This window comes from Molothrus aeneus, chromosome 6 (assembly GCF_037042795.1).
Source record: "Molothrus aeneus isolate 106 chromosome 6, BPBGC_Maene_1.0, whole genome shotgun sequence".
Classification (NCBI taxonomy): domain Eukaryota; kingdom Metazoa; phylum Chordata; class Aves; order Passeriformes; family Icteridae; genus Molothrus; species Molothrus aeneus.
Window position 1 is genome coordinate 61068208 of NC_089651.1, and position 21514 is coordinate 61089721.

Sequence of the window (21514 nt, forward strand, 5' to 3'; positions counted from 1 at the left end):
TCTGCATCCCTGGAAGGAGGGAGGAATGAGCAAGGCTGGATACAGAGCACCATCTCCCCAGGGAGATGAAATAGAGGCAGAATTCAAAGGGATCAATGGAGGGGGAGCCATTTCCAAGGGAACAGCATGGAGGGTTCTCCCAGGGCCGTGAGAAGGACTCGCTGCTGGGATATCAGTGCCTGCTCTGTTTTCCCAGAGTGGCTCAGGAGAGGTTTTCAATGTGCAGCCTCTGAGCTCATCACGGGCTCGAGTCCAGGGCTAAAGAAGAAAATGCTAATGCATGAAGTGCATCTCAGAAGGATGCTTGTTCCTTCCAGAGTGGGAATGTGCCAGGAACACCGGAGATACAGGAAACTGCATCTTCCCTGCAGCATGTAAAACCAGCCTGAAAGTCATGTACAGCACAGGGAACAGCCCAGGGCCAGAGCATCTGTGGCAGTGGGACAAGGGGGAATGGTTTTATACTGACAGAGGAGAGATTTAGATGAGGTATTGGGAAGAAATTCTTCCTTGTGAGGGTGGTGAGGCCCTGGCACAGCGTGCCCTGTAGCTGCCCCATTCCTGGAAGTGTCCAAGGCCAGGCTGGACAGGGCCTGGAGCAACCTGGGACAGTGGAAGGTGTCCCTGCCCATGGCAGGGGGTGGAACTAGATGATCTTTAAGCTCTTTTCCAACCCAAACCATTCCATGATTCTGTGAGTCTGTTACTCTCTGGGTGGAAGCCTGTGCATGGATCTAATCTAATCTAATCCTGCCCTCCGGCACTGCAAAGCCATTTCCTCATCCTGTCACTCCAGGTCTTCCTCCAAAGTCCCTCTCCAGCTCTCCTGGAGCCCCTTCAGGCCCTGCAAGGGGCTCTGAGCTCTCCCTGGAGCTTTCGCCATTCCAGGGGAACATTCCCAGGTCTCCCAGCCTGGCTCCAGCCCTTGGAGCAGCTCCAGGGCCTCCTCTGGACTTTCTCCAGCAGCTCCACATCCTCCTGGTGCCGGACCCCAGGGCTCGATGCAGCACTGCAGGTGGGGTCTCACCTGAGTGAGGCAGAGCAGCTCAATCCCATTTCCTTGCCTTGCTGCCCACCCTGCTGGGGATGAGGCCAGGACAGAGAAAACAGCCTGGAAAGCCTGGCTGGAGGAGGAGGAGGAGGATAAGGAGGATGGGGAGGAGAAAGTGTTGCGTTGGAAGCTCATATCGGATATTTTTGCCCTTGGGAGGAACCGGAGGCAGGGCAGGGCAGGGTCCTGCGGCAGCCACGGTGCGGGAGGCAGCCGGGAAGAGCCCGGAGCGGGGGAAAGCGACCCCACACCATTTCCAGAGGGATTGCGGGCAGGCAGAGAACTGTGAGGAGCCGAGGTTAAAGGGAGGGGGCCGGGAAATGCTGCGGGGGAGGGCGGGGGACAGTCGGGCAGGAAGGGGCCGTGACACCGCAGAGAACCGTGACACAGGGGTGGGACCGTGACACGGGGGGGAAGCCGTGACGCGAGGGTGGATCGCGACACGGGGGGACACATCACGACCCTTTCCGGGTTTTCCCGTCACCTTCCTCGTACGTGCTCCAGCAGAGGCTCCCCGCGGGCGGGGCCATGCGTGGGGCGGTCCCGGCCGGGGGCGGTCGCTCCGTGGGAAGCGCTGGGGGCGGTGGCCGCGCCGGGACCGCTCCGCTCCGCCCGGGGACTCCGGCTCTGCCCCGGCCCCCTCCTCTGCACCGAGACACCCCCTTTGCACATCCCCCCACGGGCCCCCGTTTGCGCATCCCTCTGAGACCCCCAGCATCCCCCCCGCTTTGCAGACCCCTCTGTGCCCCGGCGAATTCCGCCTGTCTTTCGCACACCCCTCTGTCCATACCCGGGGTCCCCCTCCCTTGGCACATTCCTCTGTGACCCTGGGGCTCCCCTCTTTGCACAGCCCTCGGTGACCCAGCCAAGGGGCAGTCCCCGGGACACCCCCCGGCCACATTCCTGGAGTCCCCCCTTTGCACTTCCCTCCGTCCATCCTCGGGGTCCCCCCTTTGCACCCCGCTCTGTCCATCCCCGGGATTCCTCCTTTTGCACCCCACTCCGTCCAATCTCCGGGATTCCTCCTTTTGCACCCCGCTCTGTCCAATCCTCGGGATTCCCCCCTTTGCACCCCCCTCTGTCCATCTGTCCCTCCTCGGGGTCCCCCCTTTGCTCCCCCGGTGGCGGCCGCTGCTCCCGCCCCACTCGTGGGCGGCCCTTGGCGGGGCCCGTCCCCATCGCCGTCCCCATCGCCGTCCCCATCCCGTCCCCTCCCGGGGCGGTGCCAGCTCGGGGCGGAGGCGGAACGCGGCGCCGGAGCCCAGCCCGTGTGTCCGTGTCCCCCCTCCCCGTGTCCCCGCAGCCCCGCCGCGATGTCGCGGCCGCTGTCGGACCAGGAGCGGCGGAAGCAGATCAGCATCCGCGGCATCGTGGGCGCCGAGAGCGTGGCCGAGCTCAAGCGCGGCTTCAACCGGCACCTGCACTTCACCCTGGTCAAGGACCGCAATGTGGCCACCCCACGCGATTACTACTTCGCCCTGGCCCACACCGTGCGGGACCACCTGGTGGGGCGCTGGATCCGCACGCAGCAGTACTACTACGAGAAGGATCCCAAGGTGGGAGCGGCGGGATACAGGGGGAGCCCCCCGTGCAGGGCGGGGTGCTGGGAACCCCCCACGGTGGTTGTGGCTGGGGTGGGAACCATGGGAACCCCGGGGATGGGAACCCTCCCTCGGCGCTGGAATAGAGGGATTGGCGGGGCTCGGTTTTCCGTGGGTTTAGGGCCGTTCCGGTAACTTTTCCGAGAGGAGGGACTGGACTTTACCAAGCGAGGCCACTGTCCTTTGCTCTGCAAAACAAACAGAGCCCGGCTTGGCCGGCAGCGGGGTGCAGGGCATGGGAACGCCGCTTGTTGTCCCGCGGCGCCGGCGTGGGTGCTGTCTACCAAAACTAACTCCAAAGCCTTCCCCGGGGAATTATTGGAAAGGCTTAAAGGCACCCGAAAGCAGCCGCAAACAGGTCTTGTTTAACACAAGTGATGCCAAGCGTGAGAGATCCGGTTTGTGCAGGAGTTGCTGTGCTGCTGCTCGTCCCGCTGGCTTGCTCCGGGCTCTGCCGGGGGGGATTAAGCCCTAATCCCCCTGCTGACACCTGGATGTCCCTGTCGGCATCAATTTCCTCCCTGGCAGCACCTCGCTGGGAGCGTGCCAGCCGCGATAGCTCAGCGCTCCCCCGTGCTGTGCAGGGGTGAGGAAAAGGAGCCTCTTGCAGGGTTTGGGGTTGGGATTCTCCCGTGCAGCCCAGGCGAGCCGGGTGCTGCCTGCCTGGAGTCGCTGCTCCCGGCTCTGCTGGAGTCAAACCAGTAAATCCCAGTGCACCCTGCCCAGCACACCCTGCCCGTGACAGGAGCGTTGGAACGAGGCGATTTGTGCTCCCTCAAACCCCAAAGCATTTTAGGAGTCCAGGATTCTATCCCACCTCCGTTCCCCGCCCGACCCCCGCAGGTCCTGGGGAGGGAAAGCTGTCGAGTCAGCGACTTCCCCCAGCCTAAATCCTTCCTTAAAACCTGCCGGTGCTGACGCCGGGGCTCGGCTTACACAAGGCCGGAGCGGCCGCATCCTGCGCCCGCCGTGTCAGCGGCAGTGTCCCCACGGCCCCATGTCCCCACGGCCACCGCCTGGCCCCGGCAGCTCGCTCGGTTTTCCGGTGGTTTGCAACCCGGAGTGACATTAGGAAACGGCTCCTCTTTGAAGTTTAACTTAGTGCTGCCACCGGTGACCGCCGTGGAGCTGTCCCCACCCTGGGACAGGGCAATGGGGCTTGTCCAAGTGGAACAGCCTGAGCAGGAGAGCAGGGCAGGGGCTGCAGGGTCCCCCAGGAGCCACAAGCTGGAATTCCTGGTGCAAACCACCCTGCTCTGTTGGAGCTGGGGTTTTTTTCCCTGTTTGTTTTTGAGATATCACACAACAGCAGCTTCTGGAGTTCAGGGGAGCTTCCTCAAGCCCTGGGCAAGGTGACCATGGGGTGCTTTTCTCTTCCAGAGGATTTATTACCTCTCCCTGGAATTCTACATGGGGCGGACGCTGCAGAACACGATGATTAACCTGGGGCTGCAGAACGCCTGTGATGAGGCTGTCTACCAGGTGAGCATCCCACCAGAGCTGAGGACATGCCCTGGGAGGGATCCTTGTTTTCCAGCTCCTGGGAATGTCCATGTTTTGCTGCACTGGCTGCAGATGGCTCCCTGAGCCACAGGGGATGGTTTAGGGAATGAAGGCTGCTCCAGAACCTGCCCTTGAATGGCCTGGAGCTGCCCAGCCTGGCTGTGTGTTCTGGGAATGCAGCAGGATCCTGGAAGGACACTGGTGGTTCTGTGGATGAGGCTGTTCATGTCCATGATCAGTGGCAGGGGGGAATAAAAGCTTGAATTAAGCCCAGCTGGGTGCTGGCACCAGGTGGCACTGGGGTGATCAGAGGGTTTTGGGTGGCTCCTTTTGTCCCCACCCTGTCACCTCTTGTGTTCAACATCATCAGATGTGGCCAGGGTGGTTGCACAAGAGCAGGAACAGCTTTTGTGCAAACACTGCAAAGGAGAGGAAGTTATTTTTAGGGGGGTTTAAATTTTTTATCCCCACTTGCTGTGATCAGGGGACATCAGGGCAGGGCAATGGACCAAAGGTCTCCACCTGAGCTCCCCAAGGAGTTTTGCATAGGCAAAACCACTTCCTCCTACAGCATCCTGGGCTGGAAAAATTAAATTTCCATGGAAAAGAGGTGTAGATGCTTCTCACCCTAAAGGGTGATGCCTGCAGCTGGGAGGAAGGGCACCTGGGTGCCTGTTCCAGAGGATGGAGGTGCTGAGGAAAAGGAACACAGCACTTGGATCTTGTCCCCAAGGGATTGGGTGCTGGGGGAGCAGGAGGGTGGCACCCAGGTGCCTTCCCCCAGGAATAGGGGTGCTGGGGGTGCAGGAATGTTCCACCTGGGGGGTTCTGGAACAGGTAGGGAGCAGGAGCCTGGTGCCTGCCCCTGCAGGGCTGCAGCCATGGAGAGAGGGAGCAGGCCTGGGAATGACCTCTCAGAGCCCTTGGAAGAGTCTGGAGCCCCAAGGGCAGCACCCTGGTTATAGTTTGGTGCTCCAAATCCCCAGATCTTGCCCAGATCTGGCAAGGTCAAGAGTGTGAATGTCCCTTTGTAAAGCCTGGTAGAATGACCTTAAACATGGGAGATGGCCCCTGCCATGGCACAGTCACAGCTGAGGGGGAGAGCAGCTGCTTTGGGTGCAAATCACAGTGTCCCACCTGCAGAGATGGGTCTTGTGGAATTGGATGCCTTTCTAGCCCTCCTGCAACCCACCTCCAAGGGATTGTGTGCCAACAATGCCCCCCCTCTGTGGGGCTGGGCACTCTGACAGCCTCCAGCCCCTCTCCTTTTTTCCATCTGTAGCTCGGGCTGGACATGGAAGAGCTGGAGGAAATCGAGGAGGATGCTGGGCTGGGCAACGGGGGTCTGGGCAGGCTGGCAGGTGAGTGACCCCCCCCAGGTGGTGGGCACATCCCTGAGGGCTTTACATCCACTGTGGGAACTTCCTAATCCTGGGGCTTATTGCTCCAGCCTTTCCAGCACAGAGCAAGGTGCTGCTGGGTGCCTGCTGGCCCCGGCTCCTGTCCCTGTGGGGCTTGTGGGTGTCCCAGGGAGAAGGATCCATCTCCCAGGGTTCCCAGCTCACTGCTCTGCTCTCTCCTGGCAGCCTGCTTCCTGGACTCCATGGCCACGCTGGGGCTGGCAGCCTACGGCTACGGCATCCGCTACGAGTACGGCATCTTCAACCAGAAGATCCGGGATGGCTGGCAGGTGTGGATGGAGATGTGTGGCCCTCACTGTCCCCTGGCACAGCTGGAACCTCACATTCACCTTCTCCCCCTTTAATTGGGGGGTACAGACACTTCCCCTCAGCTCAGAGGCTGCTGCTGTGATATTTAAAGTTTAACAGATATTTTCATGAACAAATTTAACTTCTTAACCCGGTGCAAGCTCACAGCTCCATCCCTTGTCCCCATCCTCAACACGGGCCACCCCAAGAGCTCAGGGCCACCCCAAGAGCTGCTCCATGGCTGCCTGGAGCGGGTGAGGATGGAGCAGTTGTGTTCCTCTTGAGGAAGAGGCTGGTTTGGAAATGCAACATTAGCAGTGCACTAAGAGAAACCTTGGGTTTGTCCCCATCCTCATGGAAGGCACAGACACCCCAGAGTTCAGGGTGGTACCTCCAGGCTGACCCTGCTGTGCCAAAATCTAGGTTTAGGGTGGACACACTCAGAGCATCCTCCCCTTTGCCATGAGCAGAGCCTTTCCCAGCCATCCTGGCCCAGCCATGCTGCAGTTGTGGGGGATCCCAGGGCGGGTGGCCCTGTCACTGCTGTGTGTCCCCTGGCAGGTGGAAGAGGCTGATGACTGGCTCAGGCATGGCAATCCCTGGGAGAAGGCCCGCCCTGAGTACATGCTGCCCGTGCACTTCTACGGCCGGGTGGAGCACTCTGCCTCTGGTGCCAAGTGGATTGACACCCAGGTAAGGGCTGGGGACAGGAGTGTCCCTTGCATGGCTTGTCCTGTCATTTGGGGGGCTCTCCCTGGCTGGCTGCACCCCAGGGATGAGTCCTGCAGAATCTCTGCCGGGAAGGTTGGGCTGGGATGGAAAAGGCAGTGGTGGGGCACAGTGGGGTGGAGATGGACATGGGCATGAGGAAAGATTTGGCTGCTCCACATCTGCAGCCAAGCTCTCCATCCCTGGAAGTGTCCAAGGAGCTTGGAGGATGGAGCTTGGAGGAAGCTGGTCTAGTGGGAAGTGTCCCTGCCTATGGCAGGGGATTGGAACAAGATGGACTTTAGGGTCCCTTCCAACCCGAACCATTCTGGGATTCTACAAAATACCAAAAGCAGCTCCAGCAGGAATAAATTAAACCTAAATTAAGCTGCTCCTGACCTTTACACTCTTCATGAAGCCACTCTCCATGCCCTGAGCACTTCTGGCAAACACCAGGTAGCAGGCAGAGCCAGAGATGTGTCCCCATGCAGGGGTACCAAGGACGTGCAGGGACACCAGGCTGAGCTCAGCCCTGAGCAGGAGGCTCTGTGGGATGGGAGGGCTCCAGGGGGGGCATGGGGGGGATCCCAGCCCAATTCCAGCTGTCCTGGGGATGTCACAGGTGGTGCTGGCACTGCCCTACGACACGCCCGTGCCCGGCTACATGAACAACACGGTCAACACCATGCGCCTGTGGTCAGCCCGCGCTCCCAACGACTTCAACCTGCGCGACTGTGAGTGGGAGCTGGGCAGGCTGGGGTGGGGTGGGCACAGCTGGGGGGGGTCCCACGCCCACCTCACCCTCTGCTCCTCCCCAGTCAACGTCGGGGACTACATCCAGGCCGTGCTGGACAGGAACCTGGCCGAGAACATCTCCCGGGTGCTCTACCCCAATGACAACGTGAGTCGTGGTGTTTTAGGGGGTCCTTTAGGGATGGAGGGGGAAAGGGAGCAGCTCCTCACTCCAGGATGCTGCAGAGATGTTTTTAGTTGTGTTTCAAGCTGCCTGCAGTGCTTGGATGAGGGTTGCTGCCTCTCACCAGGATGAGTCTGTTCCCCTGAGCTTTGCCCAGAGTGAGTGGGGATGAGCAGGCCCTGCTGCAGAAACGTTCCTTGAGTCTCAGAATGTAACGTGAATCAAGCTGCTGAACGCTGCTGGTGTTACCCTGGTGGCCCTTTGCAACCCTGGGACCAGAGGCTGTGCCTCAAAATTGCTGTTTGCACCCCAGCCTCTTGCTGTGGGAGTTCCTGCCAGGCTGGCACTGAAGTGTGGTGGGACACACAACCTTTCCCTAGCTGCAAACCAAGGAGCAGGAAGAAAATAAAAAAGGGAAGCTCTCCTTGCCCTGCATCCTGTTTGAGGCAGGTCCTGATGGTGTTTTTCCCATTAACCCTCCTCCAGCCTTCCCAGCTGGTGAGGAGAGCTGGAGGCACTGCAGCTCCAGCGATGAGGTTGTCTCCTGCAGCTTTTCCTTTGCATTTGATGTTTTTTGCTGCATGAATGGTGGTGAAATCCTTGTCTTGGAAATAGCCCCTATAGCTTCCCTTCCCATTATCCTGGTACCTTTCCTTGCAGCCAAAATGTTCAAACCATGGAGAGCAGGTTTTGACAATGCTCAGGTGGGATTTAACCTGTTTGTACCAGCACATCCCAAACCCTTGTCCTGGAATTTGGGAAGCAAGAAGAGCTTGGGGTTCCAAGTGATGCTGGGGGAAGCACACCCTGGGAAAACCTTCCCCCAGGAAGTGCAGTGAATCCTGCAGGAATCCTGCAGCTCCCTGCTCCTCTGCCCACAGTTCTTCGAAGGAAAGGAGCTGAGGCTGAAGCAGGAGTACTTTGTGGTGGCTGCCACCCTCCAGGACATCATCCGCCGCTTCAAAGCGTCCAAATTCGGGAGCACGGACAGCGTCCGCACCGTGTTTGATTCCTTCCCAGACCAGGTATGAGCCAGGGCTGCTCCCACCTCTGCCTTGGAGCTTGTGTCAACACCTCCCAGAGGATGCAGATGTTTGTAGGCCCTTTGTGGGGTTCCCAGTGTCCCCTCTGTGTCCCCATGTGCCACCCTGCTCTCCCAGGTTGCCATCCAGCTGAACGACACGCACCCCGCCATGGCCATCCCTGAGCTGATGAGGATTTTTGTGGACATTGAGAAGCTGCCGTGGGATAAGGTAGGGACACCCCACCTGGTCTCCTGCACCTGCACCCACCTGCCCATGGTGGAGGAACCAGTTTTGTGCCTGCTGGGAATGATGTGGAGCGGTCAGGCTGGGTTTAACTGGTGTGGACTGGGAGGAGCTGGCTGGGCTGGGCTGGGCTGTGCTGCTGGGAGTGGTGGGAGGACCAAGGGTGGGTTCTGGCACTTGAGATGTGACTGAGCACTGGCTCTTCCCTGCCAGGCCTGGGACATCACCAAAAGGACCTTTGCCTACACCAACCACACGGTGCTTCCCGAGGCCCTGGAGCGCTGGCCCGTGGACCTGGTGGAGAAGCTGCTCCCCAGGCACCTGCAGATCATCTACGAGATCAACCAGAGACACCTGGATGTGAGTGCCTGGGAGCCTGCTCTGGGCAGGGGGACAGGGATGTACTGTCAGGATGAGGGGCACGCACAAACTGGTGATGTTGGGTGTGGGGCTGGGGGATTCCAGCTGCTATTTTGGGAAGTTGATGTGTAGGAGAGCCCTTTCCCACCAGCACATTGCCATCCTGCAGTTAGTGACTGTTGGGAAGCTTCACTTGCTGCTTCAGGGACTTGAGATCTGGCATTTCTTCACTTCCTAAATTCATCCTGGGAAAGATGATGTTTGAAGTGGTTTGACCTCCTGGTCTGGCAGCAGCTTTTGCCCAAATGGCCTCACTGGCCAAGTGTGTGCCCCCAAACCCCTCTGTGTGGCAGCTTGGGGGGATCCTCCTATCCAGAGAGATCCCTGCTGAGAAAGGGCAGCCTTTGGAGGGAGTTTGCACCACCACAACAGAGCAAAAGCCACCGCTCTGCCTGGTGTCAAATGCACTGGGGACATTGCCCTGGCCCCTCCTCGTAAGCCATGGGGTGGGACACCCCTCAGTGCCACCCCCTCTCACCACCTCCCTGGCTCCCCCGGCAGCACATCGCGTCCTTGTTCCCCAATGACGTGGACCGGCTGCGGAGGATGTCCCTGATCGAGGAGGGGGACACCAAGAGGATCAACATGGCCCATCTCTGCATCGTGGGCTCCCACGCCGTCAACGGCGTGGCCAAGATCCACTCCGAGATTGTCAAGACTCAAGTGTGAGTGAGGGGAGGGAGGTGCTGATGGCTCACCCTGAGCTGGGGAGGGGTGGTGGTGCCAGGTGGGCAAGGCTGGAGCTGTGCCACCCTCGCCCCCGCAGGTTCGAGGACTTTGCGGAGCTGGAGCCGGAGAAGTTCCAGAACAAGACCAACGGGATCACCCCGCGGCGCTGGCTCCTGCTCTGCAACCCGGGGCTGGCAGAGCTCATCGCGGAGGTACCGGCACGGGGGGAGCACCCTGAGGCCACTGACCCTTCCCTGCTGAGCCCAGGGTGCCGGGGAACCTCAGCCAGTCACTTCTTCTGGGTGGTTCAGGGTCAAGGGAGGGGATTCTGCCCCTCTGCCCCGCTCAGGAGAGACCTCACCTGCAGAGCTGCCTTCAGCCCTGGGGTCTCCAACAGCAGAAGGATGTGGGGCTGCTGGAGCAAGTCCAAAGGAGGCCACGGAGATGCTCCTGACTCTGCCTGGCTGGGAGTGTTCAGCCTGGAGAAGGCTCCAGGGAGACCTTAGAGCCCCTTCAAGTGTCTAAAGAGGCTCCAGGAGAGCTGGAGAGGGACTTTGGACAAGGGATGGAATGACAGGATAAGGAGGAATGGATGTAAACTGACAGAGGACAGGGTTAGATGGGATATTGGAAAGAAATTCTTCCCTGTGAGGGTGGTGAGGCCCTGTCACAGGGTGCCCAGAGAAGCTGTGGCTGCCCCTTCCCTGGAAGTGCCCAAGGCCAGGTTGGACAGGGCTTGGAGCAACCTGAGATAGTGGAAGGTGTCCCTGCCCATGGCAGGTGGTGGAAATGGATGATGTTCAAGATCTCTTCCATCCCAAACCACCCCACCATCAGCATGTGCCCTTGCTCCTGTTGCAGAAAATCGGGGAGGACTACGTGCGGGACCTGAGCCAGCTGACCAAGCTGCACAAGTTTGTGGACGACGACCTCTTCATCCGGGAGGTGGCCAAAGTGAAGCAGGTGAGGGGCGTGGGCAGGGGGAGCAGAGAGCAGGGCTGGTGTTCCCTGGGGGCTGACGTGGTCCCTGCCCTGGCCCAGGAGAACAAGGTGAAGTTTGCGCTGTACCTGGAGAAGGAGTACAAGGTGAAGATCAACCCTTCCTCCATGTTTGACGTGCACGTGAAGAGGATCCACGAGTACAAGCGGCAGCTGATGAACTGCCTGCACATCATCACCATGTACAACCGTAAGCCACCCGAGGGGACAGGGTGCCCCGGGGCTGCAGCAGCTTCCCTGTGCCCCACATCCCACAGTGACCCTGCTGTTTTCTCCAGGAATCAGGAGGGATCCTGCGAAGCTCTTTGTGCCCAGGACAGTGATCATTGGAGGCAAGGTAAGTTGGGTCAGGGGTTTTAGAGATTTTGGAGGAAGTGTCCTGGGGTGGGATGTGGGTGCAGGTGTCTCATCTGGGGGCTACATCTCCACAACTCCCTGACAGGAGGGTGCAGCTGGCAGGGGTCAGTCTCTTCTTCTAGGGAACGAGGGACATGACAGAGGAAATGGCCTCAAGCTGTGCCAAGGGAGGTTTAGATGGGATATTAAGAAAAATTTCTTCATCAAAAGGGTGGTCAGGCATTGCCCAGGGCAGTGGTGGAGTCCTCATCCCTGGAGGAACTTGAAAGACATGTGGCTATGGCACTTGGGGACATGGGTCAGTGGTGACCTTGACAGTGCAGGGGCAATAGTTGGATTCAAGGGCTTTTCCAGCTTAAACAATTCCATGATTCCATGGTGTTAAGTCCACAAAGCTGTCCTAAAAAGCACTGATGCTTCAACCCAAGCAAGTTTGTGGGGGGTTTGGACAACCATCTGCTGTCTGTGGTCATGGAAGCCCTCAGAAATGTTGTGGTGTAACACGTGATGGGAACAGGGATGAACAGGTTGTTCCCTGGACACTGGGAGCTGGCTGTGCCTCACCTGCCCCTGGCACCAGCCCTCCTGGCTCACCTGTGGCTTTTCTCCCAGGCTGCCCCAGGATACCACATGGCTAAAATGATCATCAAGCTCATTAATGCCGTGGCTCAGGTGGTGAACAACGACCCCGTGGTGGGCAGCAAGCTGAAGGTCATCTTCCTGGAGAACTACAGGGTGTCCCTGGCAGAAAAAGGTACCTTGGCTGGGACATGCAGTGGGGAGGGGGCGTCCCTCCATCCCATGGCTCCCACCATGGGCCTTCAGCAGGAAGCAAACCCAAAGCTGGTCTGGTCATCACGAGCCCCTGGTGTGTTTTGTTGGCAGTGATCCCTGCAACCGACCTGTCGGAGCAGATCTCCACAGCGGGCACCGAGGCCTCGGGGACAGGGAACATGAAGTTCATGCTGAACGGGGCTCTGACCATCGGCACCATGGATGGAGCCAACGTGGAGATGGCCGAGGAGGCTGGAGAGGAAAACCTGTTCATCTTTGGCATGAGGGTGGAGGATGTCACGGAGCTGGACAGGAAAGGGTGAGGGCTGGGGATGCCACAGCGCTGCCACCTCAGGTCCCTGGGGCAGCACCATTTTATGGCCTCCTTCCCTCCAGGTACAATGCCCAGCTCTACTACGACCGGCTCCCCGAGCTGAAACAGGCTGTGGACCAGATTAAAAGTGGCTTCTTCTCCCCAAAAGACCCCAACCTCTTCAACGACGTGGTCAACATGCTCTTCCACCACGACAGGTGAGGTGCTGGGGTACCATCCATCCATCCCCTGGGCTTGGGACCACATTGCACAGAGATGATGCTCCTCAGGCACGGACTCTCCATGGATGGCCATTGTCACATTAATGCCTTTGGGTGCACAGCCCTTCCAAATGATTTGAGGCATCTCAAGGGCTTTCCTGGCCAGGGCACTGGTCAGCCATGGCCATTGGGATAGGAGAAATGCTTTTACTGCATTTCCCTCCTGGAGCATCCAGGGTTCTTTACCAACAAGGTCTGAGGTGAGATAATTTGGCCAGAGGTTTTGTGTTGGAGGAGGCCTGTCAGAGATGGGATTAGATCGATGTCTGGAGCCGATTTTGGGGTTCTTGGGACGCCTCTGTGTGTGTGGGGCTGGGGTCTGGCCTGGCTCTCTGCTGAGGCAGTGCCCAGACCCCTCAGCCTGGCAGAGCTGTCAATCATGGCACCTTGGTGTGTGGGGCTGTGCTAACCGAGCCTCTGATTGGCCGAGCTGACAATCAATCATACTAAGCAGCCTCTGATTGGTTGAGCAACAAGAAGTCCCGCCTAGGGGCGGGCCTATGAAAGGCTAGGGCTATAAAAGGCGCTGAGGGCATTATGGCTGATCTTGCCCTGGCGTCTTCCTTGGAGTTTCTGCCTCACCCATGCTGGAGCCCAGGAGTTGGTAGCTGTGTGGTTTTTCTGTACCTTTTCCATCTCTCTCTCTCTCTCTCTCTCTCTCCTTCTCTTAATCCTTTCATGGAGCTTTATGGGTAACATAGCATCTTAAGGTTTTAAAGGTTTCCCAGTTAAATGGGCTAAGCAAATGCTAAATAAATCCTAAGAAAATGCTGACTACTAAATTAATGCTAAATAATGCTATGATAAGTGGTTTTACATTGAATTCAACATTCTATTTACTTTGAATACAGTGATGTATTTTTTTGCCAAAATTTCCTTAATTTGCTCTGGTTTTGCAAGTAAACTTTTGTGTGGTTTTTTTACCTCTGGAGAATATCTGGTGGGGATTTCTCCTTTGCACCAGAAAAAAAAAAAAAAAAAAAGGAACCTTAAGTTTACCCCTGGATTTAAAGGTCTGGGGTATGACAACACCTGACATCAGGGCATTCCTATTTCTTCTGCTCTTGACTCCTCCTTCCTTTGCTGCTACAGGTTTAAAGTCTTTGCAGACTACGAGGCTTATGTCAAGTGCCAGGAGAAGGTCAGCGAGCTGTACCTGGTGAGTGCCAGCCTGGGGACAGGGCAGGGAGCTGTGCTGGGACACAACATTCCATCCTGGAGAGGGGACATGCTGGAGATGAGGCTGATCTCAACCCAGAGCATCCCTGGCTGAGAACCAGCCTTGGGGCCAACCCCACCCCTCTCAGGAGACTCAGGGGTGACCTTATTGCTCTCTACACCTCCCTGAAAGGTGGCTGTGCTCAGGTGGGGTTGGTTTCTTTCTCCAGGCAGCACTGACAGAACCAGAGGACACAGCCTTAAGCTGCCTCAAGGGAATTATAGGTTGGATATGAGGAAGAATGTTTTTTCCTGAAAGAGTGATAAAAATTTTTTCACTGAAAGAGTGATGAAGGCCTCCACCACTGCCCAGGGAGGTGGTGGAGTCCCCATCCCTGGGTGTGTTTAACAAAGCCTGGATGTGGCACTGGGTGCCAGGGTTGAGTTGAGCTGGGTTGGACCCCATGATTTGAAGGTCCCTCCCAACCTGCTCACTCTGTGCACTCCTTGCAGAACTCCAAGGCCTGGACCAAGATGGTGATCAGGAACATCGCGGCGGCTGGAAAGTTCTCCAGCGACCGCACCATCAAGGAGTACGCCCGGGACATCTGGCACGTGGAGCCCTCGGACCTGAAGATCCCCCCGCCCAACGAGCCCCGGGACGCGGGGCAGGACAAGACCCCCAACGGCACCGCAGCCTAGGGGGGAGGCGAGCACACACACGCTGTACAATTCCCTGCTGTCTGAGTCTCTGTGTTTGCTGCTGCTGCTGCTGCTGGCTTTCCCTAGGGGTGGGCAGGAGGGGAGGGGTTTTTATAACTCAGGTGTCGTGTGGGAAGCGAAAGCACGTCGCCCTGTTGCTTGCATTAGGTGCTGGAAATAAAAAAGTGCCGTTGGAGTCCGGAGGGGGATGTGTGCTGGAGGCTAAAATTAGGGCTGGGCTTGCTTCCACCACCTGGGTGCAGCTGGACACAGCTGGCTGGGCCCTCACAGGCACTGCTGAAGCAGGATAGGGGGTGCCAGGCCCACCAGTGTCCCGTGGGATGCTCCCAGTTGTGGCTCTGGTGGCCCAGCCCACATCAGTGTCTCCATCCCTCGAGTAACCTGCAGCATCCTGGAGGCAGAGGGTGACTTTAAAAGTTTCTTAGTAGTTTTTATTACTTACAGCAGTAAGTTCAGTGCCATGGAGGGGGGGATCCTGGAGTGGATTTGAGGGAGCATGGGATCAGTGCAGGCAGCAATTGGCATCACTTCATGTTTAAGAAATCTCTGCAACAAGATGTAATAAATCTTACACTGTGTCACTGACCCTCCTGTGCTGCGTCAGAGCCTGATTTGTGATCCCTGCAGGTGGGGCTGAGCTGGCCTTGGAGCACCTCTGCACCCAGGGCAAAGAGGAGCTGGTGTCCCCAGAGCCACCTCCCCGAGCCACCCAGGCTGAGGACAGGCTCAGGGCAGCGGGGAGTGACTTAGGTTTGGAAAGTGATGCCAGCAAACACTATGGGGAGGGGAAGGAGCAGGGGGCAGGCAGCAGGAGAGGAGGCAGCAGTGGAAGGGGAGGCCAAGGCTCATCCTGTGTGTGCCCCCCCGTTTTTGTGGAGCAGCACTTACTTCACCAGGGCAGGCAGCTCCGGGTTGAAGGAGATGTAGTCGTGGCCCAAGCCCAGCTTTTTGGGAAAGGTGATTAACTTCACCTTGGATTTGTCCTTGTAGGCTTCGAGTGCTGTCTCATAGAGCTGCCACAGGGCAGGAGCGTGGTTACTGCACCAGCAGGGACCCCAAACCCCTCCTGCTGCATGGCCATCCCCTCTCTGGCCACTTCAGCCTCCAAAGCCAGGCTCAAAGCCTGGCTGGCAGGTGCCCACCTGGTGTCCCAGCTTTGGAGGCACAACTCCATCATCTTCTGCATGCAGGATGAGGAGGGGGCAGCCCAGCACCTTCACACTGTGGGCAGCAAGCACAGCCCTGAGGACGCTCCCCAGAGCCAACAGACCCCCAGGAGCCTCCCCAGTCCCTGTGAAAATTCCCACAGCACCCTGATCTCCCCAGCACTGCCCCTCAGAGCCATCCTCACGCCCACCTGGGTGATGCCCACACTGCTTGCCCTCCTGGCATGGCAGCACCAAGCACCCCAATCACCTTAACCCCCAATTTCAAAAGCACCCGTAAACGGATTTTGGGCAGGCTCTGTGTGCTGCAAGGAACAGGGGTGCCAAAAAAAGGGAGGTGTCTTGTGGGCTTTGCTCAATAATCAAACACATTATGCAAACAAAAAGTCGCTTTTGAAGTATGAGTAAGCTGGGTAAACACAGGAGGGCAGGAATTTCAATGGGGTGACTGACACCTCTCCTCAGCCAGATGCTCCTGGCATCATTCCCACAGCCCCTGTGCCCCTTCCCACCAGGAACTCACTTCTCATCACTGGGGAAGAACATTCCTGCCCGAGCCATGGAGTCCAGGATGAGGTACTCAAAACCCGGGAACTGCCGGAAGATCTGGCAGGGAGAGAGTTTGGGGGTGCTAAACCATGGCTGGATCCAGCTGTGAGGGAGGAGAGCCAGGAATCTGGGGCTGCCAGTGCTGGGGGACCCCAGAGGCAGAGCCCCAGATTGGGCTGTCACTGCTGGGGGACCCCAGAGGCAGCCCCCAGACTCACCTTGGTGACAGGGATGTTGGCAGCCGCGTCTCGGATGTTGGTGTAGGGAGACTCCAGGACAACTCCATCAACCTGGACCCCTGAGGGCAGAGGGAGGTGGGGGTGGGCATGGCTTTGAGGGGCTGTCCCCCTGCCAGGCTGCTGCCACACTCCCCTCCCAGGCTGCAGAGGGGCCAAGATGTCCCCATGCCAGCAGGGAGGACAGAGAGGGCTCCTCATCTCACAATCAGGCCAGGGCAGGGTGACACTGCATGGGGACAGCCCATCCATGCTGGCCCTCACCTCGCTCCTCCTGCAGTTTCCTCGCTGCATTGGTGGCAATCCTGTGACAGGAGAGGTGACAGTGAGGGGGAGCAGCACGGGGGGGGACACAGCTCCCTCAGGTCCCCCTTGTTGGCTGCGTTTGGCTTTGCAGGGGCCTCCACCAAGGAGCTGCTCCAAGCCCTTGGTCCATCCCCTGGTGGCACCAGTCTGGCAGCAGTATCACAGGGCACAGGGTGGGCTCTGGTGTGTCCCATCCCGCCCCCTGCACCTACCCTGTCCCCAAGGAATGTCCCCAGAAGAGGATGCTGCTATTCCCACTCCGTGCTTTCACCCAGTCATAGAGTGCCAGGACATCTGTGTTGAAGCCAGTCTCTGAGGGGTATCCAGTGGAGTCCCCATAGCCTATGGGGGACACAGCTCAGTGTCACAACCCTGTGAGGACAGGCCCCAAGAGGGGGATCACCCAGCAAGAGGCAAGGGGACAACTGTACCTCTGTAGTCAAGAGCCAGGATGTGGAAGTCAGCAGCCCCCATCGTCTGTCAGAGCAGCACTGAGTTATGTCCTGCAGGGGCTGCACCCCAGGAGCCCCAGCATGGCCCATTCACTCTGCACAGGGTCTCTGTGGGGTCCCCGGGGCCAGCAAGAGCCTCACTCTCAGCAGGTCCCAGTGTCCCCACAGGCCACCACTTACCTTCAAGAACTGGATACGGTGTCTGGCAGCCCTGATGGGGAAAATGGGGTTAGAGCTCAGGGGGACCCCAAGGGACCCTCCCCTCCAACAGCAGTGCAGGTGAGGAACCAGGGTGACCTGATCCCAGAAGGGCAGAGCTGGATGTTGTGGGGTGGGTGGATTTTAACTTTTCCCTTTATTTTATAGGGATTCTCCTATAAGAATCAGAGACCTCTGCAGCAGCCCCGGCCCTGCAGCACTGCTGCTGCTGCTGCTGCATCGAGTTTGCTGCTTCTCACCTCAGAGCAGCCACGCTGCCCTGCTCCTGGCCCTGCAGCAGCAGCTCAGGAACTCACCTGGTGCCCCCATTGCCGTGCAGGTAGATGATCACAGGGTGGCCATCAGCAAGAGCCTCCTCGTACCAGCGCTGGTCCTTGCCCTGCGCCTCGGCCCCTCTGCTGCCTGGCACCGTGTGCCTGGGGGGACAGGGGGTCACCCTGGGGGCTCCACCAGGACACTGCTGTCCCCCATGGCTGCTGGGGATGTCCTGAGGCCATCCTGCTCACCAGATGCCAACTGTGATGCCCGGCTCGGTGGTGAGGTACAGGTTGATGGTGTTGTTCACCAGCAGCTCCGGCCGCCGAAAGTCCACGAAGAAAGGGAAGGACACTGATGGAGAAACCACAGGCATCATCCAGAATCCTCCTACCCAGCTGTTTCACACAACTATTCACACAACTATATTAACTGTTATTTGTTCTAGATTATCAAGGGCCACGCTGAGCTAGACGAGCTGAGCCCTCTGCCACCTCCTCCTCCTCCTCCCACCCGAATTCCCAGCCCCGCTGATGCTGAGCGCTGATGCTGAGCGTGCCTGGGCGTGCCGTGGCTGCAGGCAGTAATCAGGGTGGGCAGCAGCACCTAATTAGAGCTTGCAAAACACGGGCAAAATCCTTCCATGCCTCCTCTGCTAGCCCAAGGCACAGCAGGATTAACACTGTCCTGATGCCACCCCAGCACAGTGCCACCCATGTTTTGGGGGGTCTGCAGCAGCCAGCTGAAAGCCTGGGGGGGTTCTGTGAGGGTTCTCCTGGTCAGGACAGCCCCGGGATACTCACGGAAGTTCAGGTAGACGAATTTGTTGAGCAGGCTGGGGAAGAGGCGGATGAGGAAGGGCACGGAGGCGTAGGCCAGGAGCGGGGCCAGGAGCAGCGTGCGCAGCCATGGCAGCCACCAGCGCCCGGCCCTGTGAGGGAGGCACTGTCAGCTCATCCCAGCTCATCCCTACCCATCCCAAGGGATTTGGGGTGCAGCTCCCCATCCCCAATCCCAGCCAGGAAGAAGGGAAAGGTGCAGGTGAGGAATGGGGCCAGGAGCAGCGTGCGCAGCCATGGCAGCCGCCAGCGCCCGGCCCTGTGAGGGAGGCACTGTCAGCTCATCCCCACCCATCCCCGGGGATTTGGAGTGCAGCTCCCCATTTCCCATGAGGGTTGGATACAGCTACAAGGGTCTGGGGGTGGGAATTGGATCCCCACCTCCCCACATTGGTGCTGTGCTTGGCTTTTGGGGACAGAGCCGACGTGTCCGAGCAGCCCCACGGTGACACTGGGTGACACCGGCTCTGATTTGGTCCCACGCCCTCCCACGGGGTGCCTGGAGGCAGGAAGGGCAGGGAATGTGCCAGGGCTGGGAGCTGCAAGTCAAACCTGCAATTAGGAGCAACAGATGCTCTGTGACAACAGGGCCTGGCCAGGCATGGCCAGGTGTGCCTCAAGCCTGGCATCAAGAGCTCCTGCAACACTCCGGGGACAAGGAGGAAGGAAGAAAAAGGGCTTGGGGGTGATGTCCCCCAGGGCCACCAGCAACACCTCCAACAGTGCCCTGCCATTCCAGGGCTGCCCCACAGCGCTGCTCCAGCCAGGCCTCGCTGCCCCACAAGTGACCCCAAAACCCCATCAGTGACCCACAAGTGACCCCAAACCCCCTTAGCAACACATAAGTGACCTAAAACCCCATTACAGACCCTCAAGTGCCCCCCAAACCCCATAACTGACCCACAAGTGATCCCAGACCCATGGGTGACCCCAAACCCCATTAGCAACACATAAATGACCCATAAGTGACCCTAAAACTCCCTTAGTGACCCATAAGTGACCCCCAAACCCCATAAGTGACCACACAAGTGGCCCCAAACCAGCCCTTGCTGCCCCACAAGTAATCCCAGAACACCAAAACCTCTAAGTGACCCCACAAGTGACCCCAGGACACCATTAGTGACCCTAAAACCCCAGAAGTGACCCCAAACCAGCCCCAGGTGGGAAAGGAAAGCCAAGAGCTGCAGCCTTCCAAGCATCAACACCCTCTGGGTGAATGGTGATGGGGAAATCAGTCTGGGCAAGGGGGATTTGGGGCAGAGGGCTGTGATGGGAGCCAGGCACAGCTCAGCAAAGAGCAGGTCAGAAAGCACCTGGCCCATTCCCTGCCCTGGGAATGCTGCAGGACCCCAAGGAAGGACTGCCAAGGGGTGTCCCCAAGGAATGGGGACATCCCAGGATGGCAGGAGCTGTGCTGGAGGCACGGGGATCCTCAAATGCCGGTTATCCCGCAGGACATGGGGCTGGGCAGCCATGGGACAGCCGGGAGTGCCCTGGACAGGCCGGGCGGGTGGCCCGGCCACAACACCTGGGGCAGGTGGGACCGCGGGGACAGCCCCTGATGGGACAGCAGGGTGACAAGCCACAGCACAGGAGCGTGGCCACGGCACGGTGACACAGCCAGCCGGGGTCACGGTGCTGGCAGGGTGACACGGGGACACGGCCACAGTGTGGAGCCGCAAGATGAGCCGGGGACACAGCCACAGCATGGGCTGGTGCCAGCCACAGGGTGACACGGCCAGACACGGGGACACACACGGGGTCACGGCCCAGCAGCGTGACCAGGCCACGGCACGGGGACACAGAGCACGGGGCGACAGCCCCAGCGGGACAGCACGGCCACGGCACGGGGACAGAGCCGCGGCACGGGGGACAGCGCACGAGACAGCACAGGGGACACGGGACAGGGCTGGGGACGGGGACACGCGGCTCGGTGTCCCCACGGTGCCGGTACTCACCGCCCGTGCCGGGCCACGCCGAGCTTTCCCTCCGCCCGGACAATGTCGCCGCTGCCGCCGCCGCCGCTGTCGCCGTCCCCGCCGCGCCGCCGCATCGCTGTGCGCACGACAGCGCCGACAGGCCACGCCCACAGCGGGGACACGCCCACGTCACGGGGACACGGCCGTGTCACCAGGACACGCCCATGACACGCCTCGGGGACAGGGACGGCGCCACCCGCCGTGTCACCGCCCCGCCAGGGGACCGGGGGGACCCGGCCGGGCTGCAGCCCCTTGTCCCCCAGGGTCCCAGGGGGTCTCTGGCAGGGTGACATCCCCTTTTCCCCAGGGTGACATCCCCTTGTCCCGCAGGGTGACATCCCCTTGTCCCCAGGGTGCCAGGGGTCTATGGCAGGGTGACATCCCCTTGTCCCCCAGCGCTGGCCGAGGGTCTCTGGCAGGGTGACATCCCCTTGTCCCCCAGGGTGACATCCCCTTGTCCCCCAGGGCTGGCCACGTCTAGAGGGACACCATCAGGGTGGCAGTCCCCTGTCCCCCAGGGACCCCAGGAGATCTGTAGCTCTCTGTCCCCCCAGGATGGGCAGGTTTAAAGGGGACCCCAGAAAATCTGCAGCCCCCTGTGACCCAAGGCTGGGTGGGTTTAGAGGGGACCCTAGGAAATCTGCAGTCCTCTGTACCCCAAAAGAGGCCAGGGGGATCGTGTGGCCTGCAATAAGGTGACACACCAGGGAAAACAGCCTTGCCACAGGCAAGGAGCACAGAGGGAAAGCTTCCAGGTTCAAAAATAAAAATAATTTTTAAAATGGTTTAACACTGAACGTGGTGTCCCCAGGATTCAGCAGGAAGGGTGGGAACCTGCTGCTGCCTGCCCTCCCAGCTGAGCCTCCCACCTGCAGCTCTGTCAGGGTGAGTCAGCTGGGCCTTTTCAGGATGAAACCTCCCACCAGGAGAGAAATATCCCTGTTTCAGCAGAATTCCCTGTGCAAGCCTGCCAGGTGCAGGAGGATGTGCTGCTGGAAGGCACCCACAGCTGGGCCAGCCCTTCAGCACCTCACCTGTCAGTGGGGCCCACAGCAGGGACCCA

At 59.2% G+C, this 21514-nt stretch overlaps 2 protein-coding genes across 2 annotated transcripts; one reads left to right on the top strand and one right to left on the bottom strand.

Moving 5' to 3' along the window:
• Positions 1-1233: 1233 nt before the first annotated feature.
• Positions 1234-15035, top strand: PYGL (glycogen phosphorylase L). The gene is made up of 21 exons (XM_066551999.1): positions 1234-1336; positions 2355-2607; positions 4033-4134; positions 5438-5516; positions 5742-5845; positions 6426-6557; positions 7195-7306; positions 7391-7473; positions 8370-8513; positions 8649-8741; positions 8970-9116; positions 9678-9841; positions 9943-10057; positions 10707-10808; positions 10887-11034; positions 11123-11181; positions 11814-11955; positions 12087-12294; positions 12372-12506; positions 13662-13728; positions 14241-15035. Exons 2-21 carry the CDS (start codon positions 2365-2367, stop codon positions 14427-14429), a joined length of 2568 nt encoding a protein of 855 aa, XP_066408096.1. The 5' UTR covers positions 1234-1336; positions 2355-2364; the 3' UTR covers positions 14430-15035.
• On the bottom strand, positions 14856-20547 carry ABHD12B (abhydrolase domain containing 12B). The gene is made up of 13 exons (XM_066552000.1): positions 20431-20547; positions 18437-18564; positions 17885-17987; positions 17675-17794; positions 17340-17370; positions 17139-17184; positions 16920-17049; positions 16666-16706; positions 16384-16463; positions 16140-16222; positions 15593-15671; positions 15339-15463; positions 14856-14996 (listed from the first exon to the last, which is right to left on the bottom strand). Exons 1-13 carry the CDS (start codon positions 20523-20525, stop codon positions 14975-14977), a joined length of 1083 nt encoding a protein of 360 aa, XP_066408097.1. The 5' UTR covers positions 20526-20547; the 3' UTR covers positions 14856-14974.
• Positions 20548-21514: the final 967 nt, after the last annotated feature.

What these genes read in the sequence shown, in the direction of transcription:
- PYGL (XM_066551999.1), top strand. Translation starts at nt 2,365, where the DNA reads ATGTCGCGGCCGCTGTCGGACCAGGAGCGGCGGAAGCAGATCAGCATC. An exon ending in GTGATGAGGCTGTCTACCAG is followed by an intron (nt 4,135 to 5,437) that starts GTGAGCATCCCA and finishes TTCCATCTGTAG; the next exon opens with CTCGGGCTGGACATGGAAGA. An exon ending in ATGCTCTTCCACCACGACAG is followed by an intron (nt 12,507 to 13,661) that starts GTGAGGTGCTGG and finishes TTGCTGCTACAG; the next exon opens with GTTTAAAGTCTTTGCAGACT.
- ABHD12B (XM_066552000.1), bottom strand. Translation starts at nt 20,525, where the DNA reads ATGCGGCGGCGCGGCGGGGACGGCGACAGCGGCGGCGGCGGCAGCGGC. An exon ending in GGACATTCCTTGGGGACAGG is followed by an intron (nt 16,707 to 16,919) that starts GTAGGTGCAGGG and finishes CTCCTGTCACAG; the next exon opens with GATTGCCACCAATGCAGCGA. An exon ending in GAGCTGCCTGCCCTGGTGAA is followed by an intron (nt 14,997 to 15,338) that starts GTAAGTGCTGCT and finishes ATCTTGTTGCAG; the next exon opens with AGATTTCTTAAACATGAAGT.